At 36.2% G+C, this 20,424-nt stretch overlaps 1 protein-coding gene across 1 annotated transcript in view; it reads left to right on the top strand.

Moving 5' to 3' along the window:
* Positions 1 to 14,806, top strand: part of SEPTIN7 (septin 7) — a 72,258-nt gene extending 57,452 nt beyond the window's left edge. The window contains exons 11-13 of the mRNA XM_010587172.3: positions 8,765 to 8,900; positions 12,367 to 12,506; positions 13,754 to 14,806. Of these exons, the coding sequence (XP_010585474.2) occupies positions 8,765 to 8,900; positions 12,367 to 12,506; positions 13,754 to 13,793 (316 nt within the window). The 3' untranslated portion in view covers positions 13,794 to 14,806. The remainder of the gene's footprint in view (positions 1 to 8,764; positions 8,901 to 12,366; positions 12,507 to 13,753) is intronic.
* Positions 14,807 to 20,424: the final 5,618 nt, after the last annotated feature.

Below are 20,424 nucleotides of genomic sequence, written 5' to 3' on the forward strand. Positions count from 1 at the left end.
AAACCACTTTAACAATGCACATCAGTAGCTAGGTGTTACCTGCTATTAGAGATAGAATCCTCAAGGATCATCTATATAAATACTGAAAAAGACAAGCTCTCAAAGGAGCAGGCTGTATTTAATAAGTTTTAAAGATACTGGTCAACATTTCTTATAATGCAGTATAAAAATGCCCCCTTTTTCTTGTTTAGTTATGTCTTCCCAATGGCCCTAAATTCCAGGAGAAAGCACACAAAGCATTATACTCACTGCCAAAGTTGCAAACAATTCTTTTTTAAAACTGACCTTAAATTTAGCTTTCTGTTTAATTTCCTAATGATATCTGGATATAGACCCTAACCTCCTCACCCTTTGAATTTCTTCTTAGTCAATTATAATGCTTTTTTGAGGGACTTTATTGATGCAGTCTTAGGTTTTCTGTTTTCAAGGATCACTTGGGGGTGCTTGTCACAAAGCCAGGTTCGTTGGCAAGAGATTCTGATACAGTAGATACGGGATGGGCCTGGAGGCTTGTATTTTTAATTTGCACCCTAGGTGGTTCTGATAGAGGTGATCAGTAGTGCATACATTGCAAAATACTGACTTGGAGGAGTTTTCTACAGCTCTTTTGGAAAGTAATATGGTTAACATGTCAGCCATTTTAAAAATATTTAAAACAAAAAAGATCCTATTTGAGATAAGGTTCAGTGCATGAGAAACAGGCCAGACTTTACCGTTTCTTTTTAACAATATATTGAACAGCTTTAATATTTAGCTCAAAAACAAGAACCCACTACAGTGAATATTGTTCATGACAATCCTAATCCATTTGAAATGCATATTAATTTTTTAACTGTTTAAAAGAAAAATATACACAATTAAAGTTACTGATAATTTTATAGTATGTTAACGGCAAATACATTAACATTGCATAGTTTTCATTAAATGCATTTAATGTTTGATTCTTTAAAAACATTTGTTCATGTCCTAGACACAGAGAATTTTCTTTGTTTGCATATTTCAAATACAAGGTTTTTAAGTAGTGCTATTAGAATATTGGGAGTTCTACTCTGTCCTATAGGGTTGCTGTGAGTCGCAATCGACTAGATGGCACTGGGTTTGGTTTTTTTATTAGAATATTACTGCTATTGAATGGCAAGGTAACTCAGAGAAAAATAGTAAGTCTCACACTATTGTTAAAAATTCTTCTGTGTATACAAAATGTTACTGTTTGAATTACTTGAATTAAACTATAACCAAGGTAAAAACAGAAAAAGTAGAATTCTATTGGAAATGTATCTCTTAATGAGATGAATCATGGTCAAACCTTGCCTATGCAGATAATAAAAAAGGAAAGTTTCTACTTCTAAAAAGCAGGTTCACCCAGTAGCTGTCGTTTTGTTAATAGAAAGTAGAAAAGTAAACATTTTTGAAGATTACACCAATTAGGAAATGGCTATAATTGGAATATTTGATACGGTTTGATAAATTAGGTTTTTACTACTTGTTGAATAATACACACCGAATCTGAGATAAGTCACTTGGAATTTTTGTTCACTGGCTTTATTTAATGTGTCTTGAAAATATTAACAATCTCAGATAATATTCCAACTGAATTAAAAAAAAATCAGTGTCAACAACTTATGGTGCTTTAGCTGATAAAGCGTACTTTTCTTTACAGCTAAGGACACATACATGAATAACTGAAAAGAATAAATATATGACGAAAATCAGTGTGGGTTTAGACTTTCTTACTGATGTTCTCTTTATGTTACTGTCTTTGGACTCGCCTCCAGAGCAGTGCATCCTTTGATAAAGGTGGAGGGGTAACAAAAATTGCCAGTACTCTCAGCTAACAGACATATGAGGAAATGCTCACAGTCATTAGCCAAATCAAATGCAAATCAAAACTACAATGAGATACTGTCTCACCCCAGCAAGGCTGGCACTAATCCAGAAAACACAAAATAATAAGTGTTGAAGAAGTTGTGGAGAGACTGGAACACTTATGCACTGCTGGCAGGAATGTAAAAATGGCATAACCACTTTGGAAAGTGATTTGGTGCTTCCTTAAAAAGCTAGAAGTGGAAGTATCATACAATCCAGCAATCCCACTCCTTGGAATATATCCTAGAGAAATAAAAGCCATCACACGAACAGACATATGCACACCCATGTTCATCGCAACGTTGTTCACAATAGCAAAAAGATGGAAACTGCCTAGGTGGCCATCAACAGACGAATGGATAAGCAAGTTATTGTACATACACACGATGGAATATTACACAACGATAAAGAACAATGATGAATCCTCAAAACATCTCACAACATGGATGAATCTGGAGGACATTATGCTGAGTGAAATTAGTCGCAAAACGACAAATACTGTATGAGACCACTATTATAAGAACTCAAGAAAAGGTTTAAAACCAGAAGAAAGCATTCTTTGATGGTTACGAGGGTGGGGAGTGGGGGAAGGGGAATTCGCTAACTAGATAGTCGACAAGGATCATCTTCAGTGAAGGAAAGAACAGTACACGATACAGGAGAAGTCAGCACAACCAGACCAAAACAAAAGCTAAGAAGTTCCCTGAACACATCCAAATACTTTGAGGGATAGGGTACCTGGGGTTGGGGCTTGGGGACCATAGTTTCAGGGGATATCTAGGTCAGTTGGCATAACTAGAGTTTTATTAAAATTTTCTGCATCCCACTTTTGTGAGTGGTGTCTGGGGTCCTAAAAGCTTGCAGGCAGTCATCCAAAATGTATCAATTTATCCCAACCCGCCTGGAGCAATGGAGAATGAAGAACACCAAAGAAGTAAGGAGAATATTAGCCCAAGAGACTAAAGGTCCACGTAAACCAGAGACTCCACCAGCCTGAGACCAGAAAAACTAGATGGAGCCCGGCTACCCCTAACAACTGCCCTGACAGGGAATAAAACAGAGTCCTGGACAGAGCAGGAGAAAAGTGTGGAACAAAACTCAAATTCAGTAAAAAGACTAGACTTAATGGTCTGACAGAGACTGAAGGAACCGCCAAAACTATGGCCCCTGGACGCTCTGTTAACCCAGAACTAAAACCATTCTCAAAGCCCACTGTTAAGACAAAGATGAGACAGGACTATAAAACTAAAAATAATACACATGAGGAGTGTGCTTCTTAATTCAAGCAGATATACCAAACCAAATGGGCGGTTTCTATCCGGAGGCAGGATGAGAAGGCAGGAACTAGTTGGATGGACACAGGGAACTGGGGTGGAAAGGGGCAGTGTGCTGTGATGTTGTGGGGATTACAACTAATGTCACAAAACAGTATGTGTATAAATTTTTGTATGAGAAATTGAGCTGTAAACTTTCACTTAAAGCACAATAAAAAAAAAATTACCAATTCTCCAACCACATTACTGTATGTTTGAACTCAGAGCATCTCAAACGTGTCCCCAAATACCAGGCTTGTAAACATCTAACGCCACACCTCGCCCTTAACAAAAACCCATTTAACGCTGGAGATAAAGATACTCCACAGGTTTATGCTATGATACTTTCAAGTAATCATTGAAGGAGACTTCTCTTTTGTCACCTGCAAGTTTTCATATCTAGGGAAAGTGTCACTTAGGTAAGGGGGGATGAGAGGGAGGGATAAGTCTGTCTTTTTTTTAAGTAAGAGAATGGCTATCTGTAACTTTGATGTTTTAAGGCATACCACTTTAGGCCAGAGTTTGTATGGAAGTTGATTATCTGGAAATTGATTCTTTTGGAACTACCCGTGCGCAGGTCACTCTTTAAATGCTTCGTATATATGTAGACCCCAGTTTGAAGACCACTAAACTATAGACAGTCTTTGGTGATTTATCATTTTTTTAATTACTGCTTATGATCTCCAAGGAAGCCCTGGTGGCATAGTGGTTAAGAGCTACAGCTGCTAACCAAAAGGTTGGCAATTCGAATCCATCAAGTGCTCCTTGGAAACCCTATGGGGCAGTTCTTCTCTGTCCTGTAGGGTTGCTATGAGTTGAGATCAACTCAATGGCAATGGGTTTGGGTTTTTTACGGCCCTTTTAAATTAGTATACGTATTTCAGAAGCAGTGGATTTTTTTTTTGTCTTTAATGGTCTCTAACTAGGCTATCTGCAAACCATTTGGGAAAGAATCTTATTGATAATAAGATAATTTATTCACCTACCAATGGCTAATAGAGCTGTTTTTTCATTATGTGATGTTTTATATATATATATATATATATATATATACACACACCCACACAGAGACACAGACACCTATTCAGAATTTATAGTTAAATTAGCCCTTGTATGGCAGTGTACACTTTGGCTTTAGAATATAAGCTAAAAATTTTTAGTGTTAAACATTGAATAGTAAAAGCAGATTAATTTATCTTTTATAAGATAGTTTTGGGTAGACTATAGAGTCTACTGAACCATGGATTAAAAATAAAAACATTTGGTTTGCATGTCTAAAAATGAACCTTTCATGAAATGTTACTGGTTCTAGAATATATTTTGGAAACACTTGAAACAAGATTTTGTTTATGTGGTTTAAATCTGAAAAATAGGCAAGCTTATGTCATTGTCAGATGCTAATTTGTCTCAAGGCCAGAGTGTGGAGAAGTGGGTACTGTTCTCAGCAGCTATTCAGGTATCACCTGTGTTTGGCAAAGTATCAGTTCATCTGTTTTAAGTATTTCTTAAATCCTCAGGGAGCGTGTGTCTTTCCGACTCCTGTATGGAGTGTGGAGGGTGGTCGGGAGCAACATAAAGGGAGGCCATGTCCTAGATCAAAGAAGATTCAATAAGAGGCTTTAAAGGGAAGGGGAGAAGAGGTGGTTGTATCTAGATTGTTGATCTCTTAAAGAAAGTACTGAGGCAGATAGGACTATCCTTTTTTTTGTTAAATCTGCTTCTTACAGTTTTATCTGCTTCCTCTTCCATGGGTCTTACCTGTACCCTTTACAGAAAAGTCACATTTTATTGGTGACTCTTTTCTGAACTGTTATTGGTCTTTGGGTGTCAATTAATTGATATTCTGTCATACCAATTATGACCATGTCTTGCTCTGAGTTTGGGACAGATCCTTTCAATTACCTCTTGCCCATGTGCTAGTTAATTTATTTTCCTGTTAACTGTAGTCTTCTCCATTCTGTATTCTTGGGAGAACTTTCTTTATGGGTAACTTAAGTTGCTATAAAGGAGCCCTGATGGTACAGTGGTTAAAGTGCTTGGCTGCTAACAGAAAGATTAACAGTTTGAACTCCACAGCAGAAAGATGTGGCAGTCTGCTTCCGCAAAGAGCACAGCCTTGGAAACCCTATGGTGCAGCTCTCCTCTGTCTTGTAGGGCTGCTATGAGTTGGAATTAACTCAAGGTAATGGAGTCTAAATGATTAGAAACGCGGGTTTTCAAAGGCTGATCCTCAGAACTCCTTTGATAAATGACTGACTTCTCACTAAAGAGAAATAAGGCTAATTTTGTAAAATTTCAAAAGATAAAAAAAATTAAATTTATTCAGTTATGATTTTTTACTCTTTGTTCAAAAGCCCTTTCATAAAAATATAGTGATAGTAGCTGGGGTTTGTTTTATGTTTGGTTTTAATGCTGTCACTTGGCAAAATAAAGCACTGGCAACTCTGTTTTCTCCCATACTTTTAGGAAATTTTTATCGGTCTTTGAAATTTGTTTAAATGAAATTACTTTGAAAAATTTTTTATGGAAATTGCTGTATGTCTGTATACATGGTGACTTACCAAACCACTGGAGCAAAAGTATGTAAAAATACTTGTTTAATTTGTTCTTCAGGAAAGACCACACAATTTCAATAAAATACGGTTGTCTTCAATTTTTTTTTTTTTTTTTTCCATTACACTGCAAATGTGGGTCATGTAATATGGCCACAGTAGAACCTTACTAGGTCACATGAAATGGTGAGTCATGTGATAGCTTGGATGGTGTCTAAGATATATCTTTGGGGATTTATTCCAATTATGTTACAGGCTTTTTTTCTTTTATTAGGCCTTTTAATTTCTTTGGCTGGATTGCTCTTAATTTCCCAGACACATTTATAAGCTTTTAGGATCTAAGTGTGCAGTGAAGAGTTTTACTGTTAAAAAGCAGGCAGACATGATATAAATTAAATGGTTTTTCCAGGCATCTAATAAAAAAGCTTTACTTGGAAGAAAAATAACACTAAATGTGATGACAAGTAAAAAATGGTCATTTTACCTGTGTTTTCTACATTGCATGCACAATTTTACTCTGTAGTTTTTTAACTTTCCCCTTAATAAAGGCAACTAGAAGTATTCTGCTAATTCAAAATTGAGAGATCTAAAAAGTCATGTTAATTGGTGAGAGGCTTCAAAAATGCATGTTAGATATGTGTGAACATTTTCTTTTAATACTTTGAATATCAGTTGATTTGTTCAGGAGTCAAGTAATTTTTACAAGACCGTTGCCACCAGGGCAGTAGTATTTTCTTGATAATCTAAGATGATCAAATACACACATTCAACTATTCAAGACTATTAATTCAAAAGCAGTTAGATTACTTCTTTTTTACAGGCCTAAAAGTTTGAGGGGAGGGAAAATCGAAAATCCAGCAAAAGCTTTGGACGCTCTCACTGGAAAAATGTACACACAGAGCATACATTTGAGAGTAGTCTCAGGCATTCCCAGACTCTCTGCCTGAGGCCCCTATATTAAAAGCACCTGACATAAATATGAGGAATATATTATTAAGGATGATTTCATCAGCTTCTAACCAAATAATGGCATTTACACTTGAAAATTTGCTGTTTCAATTGACTTCACTTTTTGAATTCAAGTTCTTACTCTAAGCTAATATGTCTGGTTTTGTGTTTCAAGTTTAGATCTTCTGATTAATTGCTATATTGGTCAAACATGCAGATTTGTCTGTAGAAGTAAGTTTTCTTTTGGTGAGGAAACATTCTTGAGTTAAGTAACATTTTATTTCAATTTACACCAATTACAAAAACAGATTATCTTGATCACACTAGTATATCACATCTTTGTCCTTATTTGCTAAGAAAAATTTCTCATAACATATTGATAGCCAGTTTCCGCCTCTTCACTTTTGCTTGATAGTTTTCAGCTAAACTGTCTTTTCGTCCTCCTTGATAGGGAAGAAGGCGGCTGTGATTGCCGGGTACAGGTCGACTAATAAGGAAAGAAGCCACCACAATCAGAATATGTCAAATAGAGTTAAAGTTACTAGCCTTTGAAGTTATGGGTAAAATCCAAGGCCTGGTTTTTGTTTTTAAGCCATGAGTTAATTTTTTCCTTATTTTAAAATTGCTTTATTGAGATTAAAATTTACTCACTTAAGGTATATAATTCAATGGTCACAGCCCATTTTTGTAGAAGCAAAATAAACATGCTTTATCAATAAATCCAGAGAAGGGCTTGCTTCTTTTAAAATACTCCCAGTGTGTGGAATAGTTTTCAAAGACTCTCAAAGCCACAGAGCTCATTTTTCTTTTTACTCGGGGACTATAGTAGCGTACTTATACTTTGACATTCATTTGTGTCTACAAGTATACTAGCCTTAAAATAGAGTTCAACTGTAAATACTTCTTGACATGAAAATTTTGAACACATTGTGTCAGGATTTGAGCCTGTGGACCTTTACTGTCAATGGAGTGAACTATTTTTTATTTAACTCTGCTTCTGTTTATTTTCTGATATTTTAAAAATGAATAGTTATCAAAACATTTATTTGCTTCTGATTATCTTTAATGTGATGGTGTTGTTTTTTAATCACTTAACATCTTTATAACTTAAGACAATGAAATAAAGTGGAATGAATTTGCAAGGCATTTAAGTTAGCATACCAAACCTAAGTCAAACTCATTGCCATTGAGTTGATTCCACTCATAGCAGCCCTATAGGGCAGAGTAGAACTGCCCCATAGTATTTTCAAGGCTGTAATCTTCACAGGAGCAGACTGCCGTATCTTTTGCCCTTGGAACGGTGAGTGGGTTCGAGCCGCTGATCTTTCAGTTAGCAGCCAAGCACTTTTAATCACTGCGCCACCAGCGCTCCTTAAAGTTATCATAAGGGGCCTGAAAATATTCTTTATATGTAAGTGAAAAATGCTCTAGATATTGACTGGTAGTTCCAGCATATCAATTTCTAAAATAAGTTTGAATTATTATTAAATTGTGGTATAAATAGTTGTCTTAGAAGAAGAGATTGTAGTACTTGGAATTTTAGAAGAACTAAAAATATTCTGTATGTATTAACTTCATGAACTAAATTGTTTTTTCCCTCCAAATTAAATATTATTTAAACAAAGTATGAAATTAAGTAATTTTCTTCTAATTTTTCATTTCAACTGTATTTTGGGAATGTTTCCTTTCAGTTTTCCTTTTACTGTTTCTTTTGTATGTCATTTTAACATGCCTTGGGTTTATAGAAACATCCTACTAACAGTTGCCTTTGTTATTTACATCTTTTTTTCATAGCTATGTATTCCCTAGCTATCCAAGTTCAGGTACGAAACCTCATGGAAGTTCTAGATTATAAGTATATTTAGAAATTTTAAAGTTTCAAAAATTTTAGCCCATTTATACATAAACTTAAAATCTGTATTCTGTGTCATTTAAGAGGGTGTCAGAGCTGGTAATATTTTGAAACTTACTTTGAAAAAAGAGAATTTATGAGTGGGATGTAGCGTATTACTCTGAAAATCTGAAACAGATTTTCAGATTTTTCATTTCCAGACGTTTAATGATTGCCTTTACTAAACATGACAGGAGCCCTCTGGCACAAATGGAAGAAGAAAGAAGGGAGCATGTAGCCAAGATGAAGAAGATGGAGATGGAGATGGAGCAGGTGTTTGAAATGAAGGTCAAAGAAAAAGTTCAAAAATTGAAGGACTCTGAAGCAGAGGTAATCAGTCTAACATTTCTCTCTCTTGGATTTCCCTGCCGTATTAGACACAGCGTTCCTTTTTTAAATAATAAATATTATCTTGAATAAAATTCATAGATAATACTACCTTTTTATACATTATTTTAAAGAAATGTAGTACTCTAATGTAGTAGAATGGCGAAATAAAAGCAAGGGCTATGTTTTTAATACAATAGTATATACTTCAATATGTAAGTGCTTGGGCATAAGATACTAGATGGGAAGATGTAAGAAAGTAGTCAGAATACTTATAATAATATGAGTCATAGTTATAATGAGCAAGTTTGAGTTACGAGAAGTAAAATTAAAGCCATTCCATATACAAGGTATAAGAAAACTAAAAAGCAGAGTTTTGGATGTATATGAAAATAAAAACTAGTCTTAGAATAAATGATAATAAACCCAGACTTATTTATATATAGTGCCAAAATAATTCCCAGTGTTACATTAGGCAGCGTAGTCATAAAGCATCCTAGCAAACATATCTACTGTCTTGAAACCCCTCTGCAGATAGTTCCTTCAACAGGTGATGAGAAAGTTTTTTCTACATAGGTTTGTTTTCACTGTTCTAGAAATTATTTTTAAATATGTGGTATGACAATATATGAAATATTCTTAAAACAACCTTTAAGGATAAAATCCAGTGAAATCCCTATGTTTTATGTGGTTTTACTAAAGAAATAATAATTTGTATCTAAATATATTAAAAGGAGTCAGATCTATTCTGTTAAATCCAGACAGTTGACCTCATTTGTTCTGTAATTACTGCATAATACACTGAAACTAAATATGTAACTAAGAGTACTCTAATCCATTGACTAGACAGAATGCATGGAGTAAAGTATTCAGTAATTTTGAGGAAATGTTTTTATTCTGTGTCAAATTTCTCCTAAATTACTGAGCCTTTCTTGTAATTTTTTGTAAAAACTTCTCACTGTTGTTATATTTGTCATGGGTCTAATCCAACGGGCATATGGAATTTATTCTTTTTTATTTTTCAGACTTTTATTGTATCTGTCCATTTGAGTCTCTATCCCTTGACTAATAACTAATCTAGAAAATTCATGTCAGAAGGTAATGGTTAAAAACAACGACCAATCAAGAGTCAGCTGCATTCGGTATCTCCACATTTAGATTCCATTGAAAATCTAGAAGTACTTTAACTTATTTTGCTGTAAACATATGTTAGGGTCTGCTCCTAAAGAGTAAATATTATAAACAATAATTGTGAAACTGTAGCCAAAGAACCTTTCAAAGTGTAATGATTACTGAGAATGGTGAAAACAGAGTTTTGAGTAAGTAACTCATTGAAGGATGGACTCAGCGTTGAAAGAACCTATGAAATGATCTGGGCCAAGATCCCCCTAATACTCTAAGCTTTATCTTACTAAACATGCCCATTCCAGGTTCCTCTTGCTTAGTAGAACCCTGTCCCTTACCAACATCCTAGGTGTGATGTTTGGAAAGCATTACAGTATTTAAAAAAAAAAAAAAAAGGCAACCCCCGTTGCCACTGAGTTGATTCCAACTTATAGCAACACTATGGGACAGAGTAGAACTGCCCCTTAGGATTTCCAAGGAGCAGCTGGTATATTCATACTGGCAGCCTTTTGGTTAGCAGCCGAGTTCTTAACTACTGTGCCACCAGAGCCCCTCACAATATATAAAGTATTTATGTAGGTTAAGAAACCCATTTAACCTTGCTTAATACAATTTTTTTCCGAAATTCATTTCTGTGGATTTATTTGCTTGGGCCACAGATAGTATCAGGGAGCACTGTGTACCGTGGAGTACCAGCTTGGGAAATGCTTTAATAGCAAACAAGAGCACCAGTAACATAGCTGATAATGTGCTGTAAGTGCTTACGGTGTGTCAGCATGGCACTCAGCATCTCTCATGGATTATGTCAGTTCACACCATAGCCCTGTGAGGTGGAGCTCCCTTTTATAGATGAGAGGAAGGATAAAATAACTTGGTCAGTGCTGTATAGCTGCTGAGAGCCAGCATTGAACCCCCGTTAGTCTAAGGTTTTAAGTTTGGTCTTACTCACTAGACGAGGCCCACAGTCCTTCATCCACAATTTCAAAATCTAAAAATCTCTGAAAACTGTAAAACCTGACATGAACTAATAGTCTTTGTCTCACTTAATGTGAATATTTACATATTACTGAAAAGTAATAATGTTTTGATCACAGGTGCTGCCCCAGACAGCCTGGGAGGTGTTTTGTAAACTGTAATACATACTACACCTTTCTGAATAGCATTGCCTTTCTAAAATCTGAAAAATTCTGAACTTCAAAACACATCTGACTCCAAGGGTTTCTTGGTGTGAGGAATTGTGACCTGTACTTTTATTTGTATGTAATTAACAGAAAAATTATGTGTATGTGCATGATTTTAGAGAAGACAGCACCTGTGAGCCGACCCTGGGTGCCCATTGTATCCCTCTCTCTCCTTCCTGGCAGTAACCACTGTTGTGAGTGGTGTGCTTATGGCTCCCTTGGATTTTTTTTTTTAATGTTCCTCTTTATTGATAGTTTCTTAGTAACCTGTTTGCTGCTATCAGAAAGATGGCACCTCAGTTTTTCTGCAGAAAGATTGATTCGTGTCTAAGTGAAATTATTTACGTAATGATCCACTAGACCTAACCCCTTTGCTTCTGCAGTTCCTCTGCAGGAGCGTTGCCCACCTCTCAGCTAGCATCCTTTCCAGCATTGTTTCTCACTGTAGGAAGGACCACCTGCATTAGGACCACTGGGTTTGTTGAAAATATAGATTACTAGATTTAAAACCCAGAAATTCTGATTCAGGATGTGTGGGATGAGGCTCAGTAGTCTATTTTTTTAACAGCCCTCCCAGGTGATTTGTATGAAGACTCAACCTTTGAGAACGACTGCTTTACAAGAATCAGCGGACGTAGTGATCTCAGAGCTCTTATGTTCTTAATTACCTGCTTGTTTCCCACCCTGTCTCAGCTTTCTGAACATGGAATTAGGAGACATAGGTTCAAGTCCTGGTTTTGACACTTAACTTGCTAGTTATCTTGGGCAAGTCACTTAAACTCTGCAACTGTTTCCTCATCCGTACAGTGGGAACAGTGAAGTCTTCCCTGCCCCTCCTCCAACATGCTTGTGAGTAAAAAAAAAAGGAGAGATAATATATCTCCATTTTAAAGTGCTACACAACTCAAGTTTGTTACACTTTTTTTTTCTGTTTCCCAAGATTATTCTCTTGGGTCACTGGCTTTTTGGGAGGCAGGTAATATGTAGAAGGAATCCTAGACGGTGCTTTCCAGGTGATATTCTTAATTTATAACACTAGGACTTAAAGTTTATGCTTTTTAACATTAGGATACGTATCCTGCCTGGATGAAACACACTTCTGTTCCTGTTTTTTTTTTTAAGGTTTTATTTTATGTATTATGCTATTTCCTTTCGTGATTTAGCTCCAGCGACGTCATGAGCAAATGAAAAAGAATTTGGAAGCACAGCACAAAGAATTAGAAGAAAAACGTCGTCAGTTTGAGGATGAGAAAGCAAACTGGGAAGCTCAACAGCGTATATTAGAACAACAGAACTCTTCGAGGTAACTAATACCAGATTCCTAAGAAGTTCATTCGTTAATTTTTTAAAGAATTGTTTTCCTATTTACTGTTAAAAAAAAAACACATTTACAATAACAATTTTAAAAACCATCAATCACCCATTATCATACATCCCAAACACAATTATTTTTATGGATGAATCTTTTCATGTGGATGGATGCAATTTGTGTACTTTAACTATTTTTTCACTATAAACATTTTTCATGACTAGTTACTAACTTCTTAATTATAATTTAGCTTCATAGCATTGTCTCAGTTGACTTAACCATAATTGATTTATTGTTCTCTACCTCCAATTGTTAGACATAATGGTTGTTTTCAGTTTGGGGCAAACATAGAGAACACTACTACAAGATCTTTTATGCATTTGGGGTGTGTTTTAATTGTGTTATTTCCTTAGGATACCTTTAAAATAAAATTTTATGTATCTAATTTCTACTGTAGCTTTGCAGTTACTCCCTCTTAATTTATACAAAACTCAATATTTGTGTTTTGGATTTTTTTCTTCCTCATTCAAAAAAAAAAAATAAAACCCCTTGCCGTCGAGCCAGTTTTGACTCATTCCAAAACCAAACCCACTGCCGTCGAGTCAATTCCGACTCATAGGGACCCTATAGGACAGAGTAGAACTGCCCCATAGAGTTTCCAAGGAGCGCCTGGCAGATTTGAACTGCCAGCCTCTTGGTTAGCAGCTATAGCACTTAACCAGGGTTTCCTTGGACTCTTTAGTCCCATTTAAAACTGAAAAGTTACATCACTCTAAGAATTCTGTAGTTTACCTTTATTGCTAAACCTTTTCAAGATTAAGCAGTTGTTCTATAATACTACTATTAACTTTTTCCCCAAAGAAGAGGAAAATATATTTGTAAAAGCAAATGTGTTTCAGGATACAGGCGACAGTAGGAGAAACAGGTACCCTATTTGGTGTCAGTTGATCTATTTCAGTTTGCACTGTTGTTTCACGTGAGAAGAATTGTGCTTGTATATTAAAAATGAGATTTTGCTATATTTTTTACTGCTTATCCTGAAGTTTTGGCAAGTATTTTATTGTCTAAGAAAATACTTACTATAGACAAGTATTATCCTCGTCAGTCACTTCTAAATCTTGTAATTTTAAAATGAAAAAATATGGTGTTTTAAACTCCAACACAGTTGGGTTAGCTATTCATATGTTATCTGTAATATTTTATAACATGGTCACTCGTCTTGTTTTTCTTTAATCATTTAGAACTTTGGAAAAGAACAAGAAGAAAGGGAAGATCTTTTAAACCCTCTATTGACCACCAGTTACGTATTAGTTGCCAATATGCCAGCTTGGACATCAGTGTTTGTTGGATCCGTTTGACCAATTTGCACCAGTTTTATCCATAATGATGGATTTAACAGCATGACAAAAATTATTATTTTTTTGTTGTTGTTCTTGATGGAGATTAAGATGCCTTGAATTGTCTAGGGTTATTGTGTACTTAGAAAGTGACAGCTCTAAGTACCTTTCCTACTTTTTTTTTTTTTTATTAAACAGATGTTTCAATTTAATGCAAGAGAACATTTCACTGTTGTACAATCATGTTCTGGTGGTTTGATTGTTTACAGGATATTCCAGAATAAAAGGACTCCGGGAGGTTCTCACTGAGGAGAAATTGCCATAATATGATGCAAACTATGCTTCTCTCTGATAATTATAATACAGAAGTCCCATTCAGTGCAACGTATACAATAATGTAATTTAGTCTAACACAGTTGACCCTATTTTTGACACTTCCATTGTTTAAAAATACACATGGAAAAAAAAACCTATATGCTTACAATGCACCTAGAGCTTTTTTATAACAACCATTTTTTGTTTGTTTGTTTTGGATTCTTTAAATATATATTATTCTCATTTAGTACCCTCTTTAGCCAGAATCTCATTACTGCTTCATTTTTGTAATAACGTTTAATTTAGATATTTTCCATATATTGGCCCTGCTAAAATAGGATATAGCATCTTTCATATGGTAGGAACCGACAAGGAAACTTCCTTTAACTCCCTTTTTACACTCTATGGTAAGTAGCAGGGGGGGAAATGCATTTATAGATCCTTTCTAGGCAAAATTGTGAAGCTAACGACCAACCTGTTTCTACCTATGTGCAGTCTCTTTATTTTACTAGAAATGGGAATCATGGCCTCTTAAAGAGAAAAAAAGTCACCGTTCTGCATTTAGCTGTATCCATATATTGCATTTCTGTATTTTTTGTTTGTATTGTAAAAATTCACATAATAAACAATGTTGTGATGTAATAGACTGCGAGGTCTTAAATATTCTACAGTTGATACACAAGTAGTGTAATATGCTTGGGAAGACACTTTTCAACTAGAATTTGCCTCCCCCACTTTACCATTTCTGTTGCCTCCCTCACGTTATCACTCCTGTCTTTTGTGTGTTTTCATTTAGAATATGAACTCGTTTTCTAGTTTAAGAGATTAGTATCTCTCAGCTCATTAATACCTCTCACTAATATGTCTAATTCCTTGAGAAAATTCCCGACCCATTTAAATGAGGTATATTCTAAGATCCCTGGAAACGGAAATTTTTAAATGGGAAGAGGATAGTCTAATTTCTTTTCACTAGGCTCAAGTGATGGAGTTTTTAACATAATAATGCAGCTCAGTTTTATCACCTTAAAAAGTTTCACAGCGTTTCTTTACTTTTTTTTAAGTTAGTGAGGGAATCAGAGGGACGTAATGAGAATTCCAGTTAGCCAATATTTTTGTTTACTTAACAGCATGAAGGATTTAAATTGATATAAAAATGTATTAGGAAGATTATTCACATTATAGAATCTTGACTTCACTTAGGAATTTACCCTAGGGCACTATTTTTTTTTCCTTATATTTATTTTTATTGAGGCAGAACTCAAAGTGCACCAATGAATTTTTACCCATGTTTATACTCCGCCCAGACAGAACATTCCTAACATCCCAGAAGGATGTTCTGTGCCCTCTCCCAGTCAACACACCCTTCCCGAAAGATAACCACTCTACTGGCGACTCTCACTACAGATTAGTTTTGTCTGTTCTTGAACTGCATACAAATGGCATCATACGGTATATACTCTCTTGAATTAAGGCTTTTTTAAGTAGATCTATGGGGCTTTAAAAGCATGGTTTAGAAGTCATCACTAGTTAAAAATTGTCTTCGAAAAGTTTTGTTGGGTGTAAATTGCCTTCTGCCTTTGGAGAATAGCATGGTACTAATGTTTTTTAAGATGGATTGCAGTGGAACTATGTATTTACTAAGGTAGAACTGTACTGTAAATGCCCCATGCAAAGTAGAACTAAGTTTTTTACCTTACACCTACCCAGAAGTATGACAGTTATTCCAGTACCAGGATCAGGTGCTCAGGAATAACAGGAAGTAATTATACAGGTTTTTGTGTTAAGAGAGATTGGGTTAAGACCACTAGCCAAAAAAGTTTAGTTTCAGATTGTTAAGAACAGCCTACTGAATTTGGAGAATGCAGAGCAAAAAAGCTCATAGACTGCCTAACTGGTGAAGCTCTTTTTTTTTTTTTTTTAATTTTAGTGTATATAAATAATACTGTATTTTTGGTGAAAGCGTACACAGCCAGTTTCCCACTCAACAACTTCTACACAGATTGTTCAGTGACATTGGTTACATTTTTTTTCCTATCGTTGCATAGGGTTTATTTATTTTTACAGAAGTAGAAAAACTATAACAACAACACTAATCTACCGTGGCTGACATGATCAGCACTCCATCCATATTTCCTGGGATCTCGGTATCTTTTTTTTTTAATTTTGTTGTTGAGAATATATACAGCAAAACATACACCAATTCAACCATTTCTGCATGTGCAGTTCAGCAACATCGATTATATTCTTCCAGTTGTGCAGCCATTCTCACCCTCTTAGTTGTCACTCCTCCTATAACATAAACTCATTACACCCTAAGGTTTCTGTGTAATCTTCCGAGTTGCTATTGTTACTTTGGTCCTATATAGATAGTTCTTAAAAGAGCATCATGCTCAAGGCAGACATGTTTTACTAGTTAAAGTATTGTTTGGTTTTAAGAAGACTTCAAGGGGATATTTTTGGTTTAAGGTGTAAAGATTATCTCATGGCAATAGTTTTAAGGTTTCATCCAGTCCCATGGCTGCAGAAAGTCTGGAGTCCATGAGAATCTGAAATCCTGGTCTGCATTTTGCCCTTTTTGATCAGGATCCCTCTATAGACTCTTTGATCAAAATATTCAGAGATGGTAGCCAGGCACCATCCAGTTTTTCTGGTCTCATGTCAAAGGGGAGGTAGTTATTCATGGAGGCAATGAACCTCATGTTCCACATCCTCCTCCTATTCCTGACTCCTCTCTCTGTTGCTCCAGGTGAATAGAGACCAATCACTGTGCTTTGGATGGCCACGTGCAAGCTTTTAAGACCCCAGCCCCTACGCAGTGAACAAGCAGGTAGAAAAGAAGCACTAAACATATTATTAGGTCAGTTAACTGGGATGTCTCATGAAACCGTGACCCTAAACCTCCAAACCAGAGGCCAAATCCCATGAGGTTTTTGATTGGACATAAGTGCCTCAGCACTCTTTTTGTGGTTGGTGTTGTAAATTTGTCTGTCACACAGCTTTTTGCCAGTTCAACCTTTTACAGGTGTACAGGTTACTGACAGCATGTGCAATAATCAGCTACAAAACCCTACCCTTAATGCCTTTTTTCCATCATTGTTAACCACTGCTTCCCTTCACTCCCACCCCTGGTAACCACTAATAAATTTTGGTCTCTGTACATTTGCCGTTTCTTGTCTTTTTATATGAGTGAGTTCATACAATATTTGCCCTTTTGTGAGTGACTTATTTCACTCAGCATAGTGTCTTCAAGCTCCATCCATATTGTAGCATGTATCAAGACTTTGTTTCTTCTACAGCTAGAGTTGTATTCCATTGTATGAACCACAGTTTGTTGATCCATTCGTTATCTGTTGATGGGCATTTAGGTTGTTTCCACCTTTTGGCTTTTGTGAAGAGTGCTGCAGTGAATATTGGTAGGCAAGTCTCTGAGTCTCTGCTTCTCAAGTCTTTTGGTGGGTATATAGGAGTGGAATTGCTGGATCATACAGTTGTTCTATTTTTAGTTTTTTTAGGAACTGCCACACCGTTTTCCACAACAGCTGTACCATTTCACATTCCCACCAGCAATGGTTAAGGGTTCCAGTTTCTCCTACGTCCCTGGCAACATTTGTTATTTTCTGGGTTTTTTTTTTTTTTTAATCTTAGCCATCCTACCAAAAAACCTGTTGCTGTCAATTCCAACTCATGGTGACCCTGTAGGACAGAATAGAACTGCCCTGTAGGGTTTCCAAGGAGTGGCTGGTGAATTCAAACTGCCGACCTTTTGGTTAGCAGCTGAGCTCCTAACCACTGCACCACAGCGCCTCAGTCCTAGTGGGAGTGAAATGGTATCTCATTGTGATTTTGATTTTCATCTCTCTGATGGTTAATAACATTGAGCATCTTTTCATGTTGGTCATTAGAATGTCGTCTTTGATGGAATGTTTATTCAAGTGCTTTGTCCATTTTATGACTGGATTGTCTTTTTGTTGTTGTGAAGGTTTTATATATATATTTTGATTATTAGATTCTTGTCAAATGTATGGTTTCCAAAGATACTCTCTCAGTTGGTAGCTTGTCTTCACTTTTTTGCTAAAGTCTTTTGATGACCAAAAGTTTTTAATTTTTCTGAGGTCCCTTTTGTTTCTTTTGTCCTTTGCTGTTTGTACTTTTGTTAGTATATTAAATAATCCATTGTTAAAAGCTGGGCCCAACAGCATTGTTCCTGCATTTTCTTCTAAGATTTTATGGTTTTAGTTTGCACATTTAGGTCCTTTATCCATTTTGAATTTGTGTTTTCTGTAACTGGTGATGTTCCTAATTAAAACAACTGCCTCTGGAAATTTGCTCTCATACTGAACCATTTCAAAATTCTGTACATTGTGATAAGTTTATAGGTCACTTTTATTCTGCCGCTGGAATGACTTTCACAAGTTTTTGTCCACGTGTGCTCCAGGCTGTACATAAATCTAATACAGGACCTATAAACTATAGTCTCTTTCGTCTTTGACTCTAGGCCTTTTAAGCCTATTGAGGGCTATTTTGGCTGTGGATTTTTGACAATTGCTGTATGATAATTCATAAAGTGTGTGACATTCAGGAACACTAAAGAAAGGCCAGCATCTAAAAAGCAAACGGGTCTCAATGCCCTGTCTCCATTGTAAGGAGCATCACATAAGTGAAGCCACTCATGAACCACAATCTTTCTGCTAACTAAATAGGGTTGACCAAGTAAGCACTAGTCACATGTAGTGGAATTTTACTGCCACCTAGTGGAATGGGGTCTGATTCCTTACCAGATTTACAATTAATGAATAATGAAGAATTAGACATGTGGCATATTTCCGTGTGCCCTAGATTGTAACCTTGAAAACAGGAGATACACACTCATGGTGTCACTATCCTCTCTGTGTCCTGGTCCACTGCACTTTTTATTCCTATTGCCCTCTTGGAGAAACTCTGATCCAGGGGTGTGGAAGTCAGGGTATAGTGAAAAAAAAATCAAACCCATTGCTATCAGGTCAATTCCGACTTATAGCAACTCTATAGAACAGAGTAGAACTGTCCCGTTCCAAGGAGCAGGATTCAAACTGCCAACCTTTTGGTTAGCAGCCTGAGCTCTTAATCACTGCACCACCAGGGCTCCCAGGTTATAGTAGGTGAGAAAAGAGCATAAAAGCCACGAATGCAGCAAGAGCAAAGTGTTGACGTAGAATAGCCATCTAGGCCGTTGTCTTCAAGCCTGACCCTATTTACATATTAGAATATTTTTAGTATGTATCCCTACTTATATGTTAATGTATGCACGTACTATTATTACACTAATGTGAACATGAAGCAAATTTATTGAGCATGTACTGTATCGGAGACAGTATGCTAAATAGTTACGGTCATTATTTAATCCTTAATAGGTAACAGTGCCATTGTTTTACAGATATGGAAACTGAGCTTTGGAAATGTTTAGTAACTTATCCAATATACAGGTGGTAATTGGCAGAGCTGAAGTTTGAACCCAAGTCTTGATGACGCCAGAGCCTGTGTTCTTCAGTCTTGTGCTGTACTGCCACCTGGTGTACTTCAGAAATGTGAGCTGTTTCATAGAGTTAGCACAGAGCAGATGCTCACTGATTAGAGGGGTCAGCTGGTTGCCAGGCAGCCTGGAGGCTTAGAAAACACAGGACTTGAAGTCCTTATCTAGGTTCAAATCCCAGCTGTGTGTGAATTGGACATGTTACTTCTCTGATGGTCTGTTTTCTCAGCTACACCATAGGGCCGGTATCTCCTTTGCTGGTTTGGGATGAGGATTACATTGGCTGCAGTTGTGAAGCGTCCTGTCCTCGATGGATCATCCTTGAATGTTAATGGAAGTGATGGTTTGCTGGAGCTGTGCACAGACTAGAGAGTGTTGTTTTTCCCCAGTGTTAGGTGGTGGCTCATTTTCAGTTAAATGTGCATGGTGCCGTAATACGTCTCTAGACCTGCGGCTTTTGTATACACGGATAGCATAGTCTTTTGGAGTTACTAAACGAGGTATGTTTCGATAATGTGGCACCCCGTGGAAATAAGATAATTTTGATCAAGAGAAGATTTTTAAAGGTGCTGACAGTGGAAGTGATAAAATGTCATTTTTTTGCAAGTAGCTCTGAAATGGTCTGTTCAGAGTATCTCATCTCAGATGAAAACATTGCTGCTTTTCAAGCAAACTTGGTTCCCATGATTTGGGATTAATCCATAGAATGTTCAAAGTTCAGTGTCAGCTGTTTTCAGTAGAAAATAGAGGC

Source organism: Loxodonta africana, chromosome 8 (genome assembly GCF_030014295.1).
Source record: "Loxodonta africana isolate mLoxAfr1 chromosome 8, mLoxAfr1.hap2, whole genome shotgun sequence".
Taxonomy (NCBI): domain Eukaryota; kingdom Metazoa; phylum Chordata; class Mammalia; order Proboscidea; family Elephantidae; genus Loxodonta; species Loxodonta africana.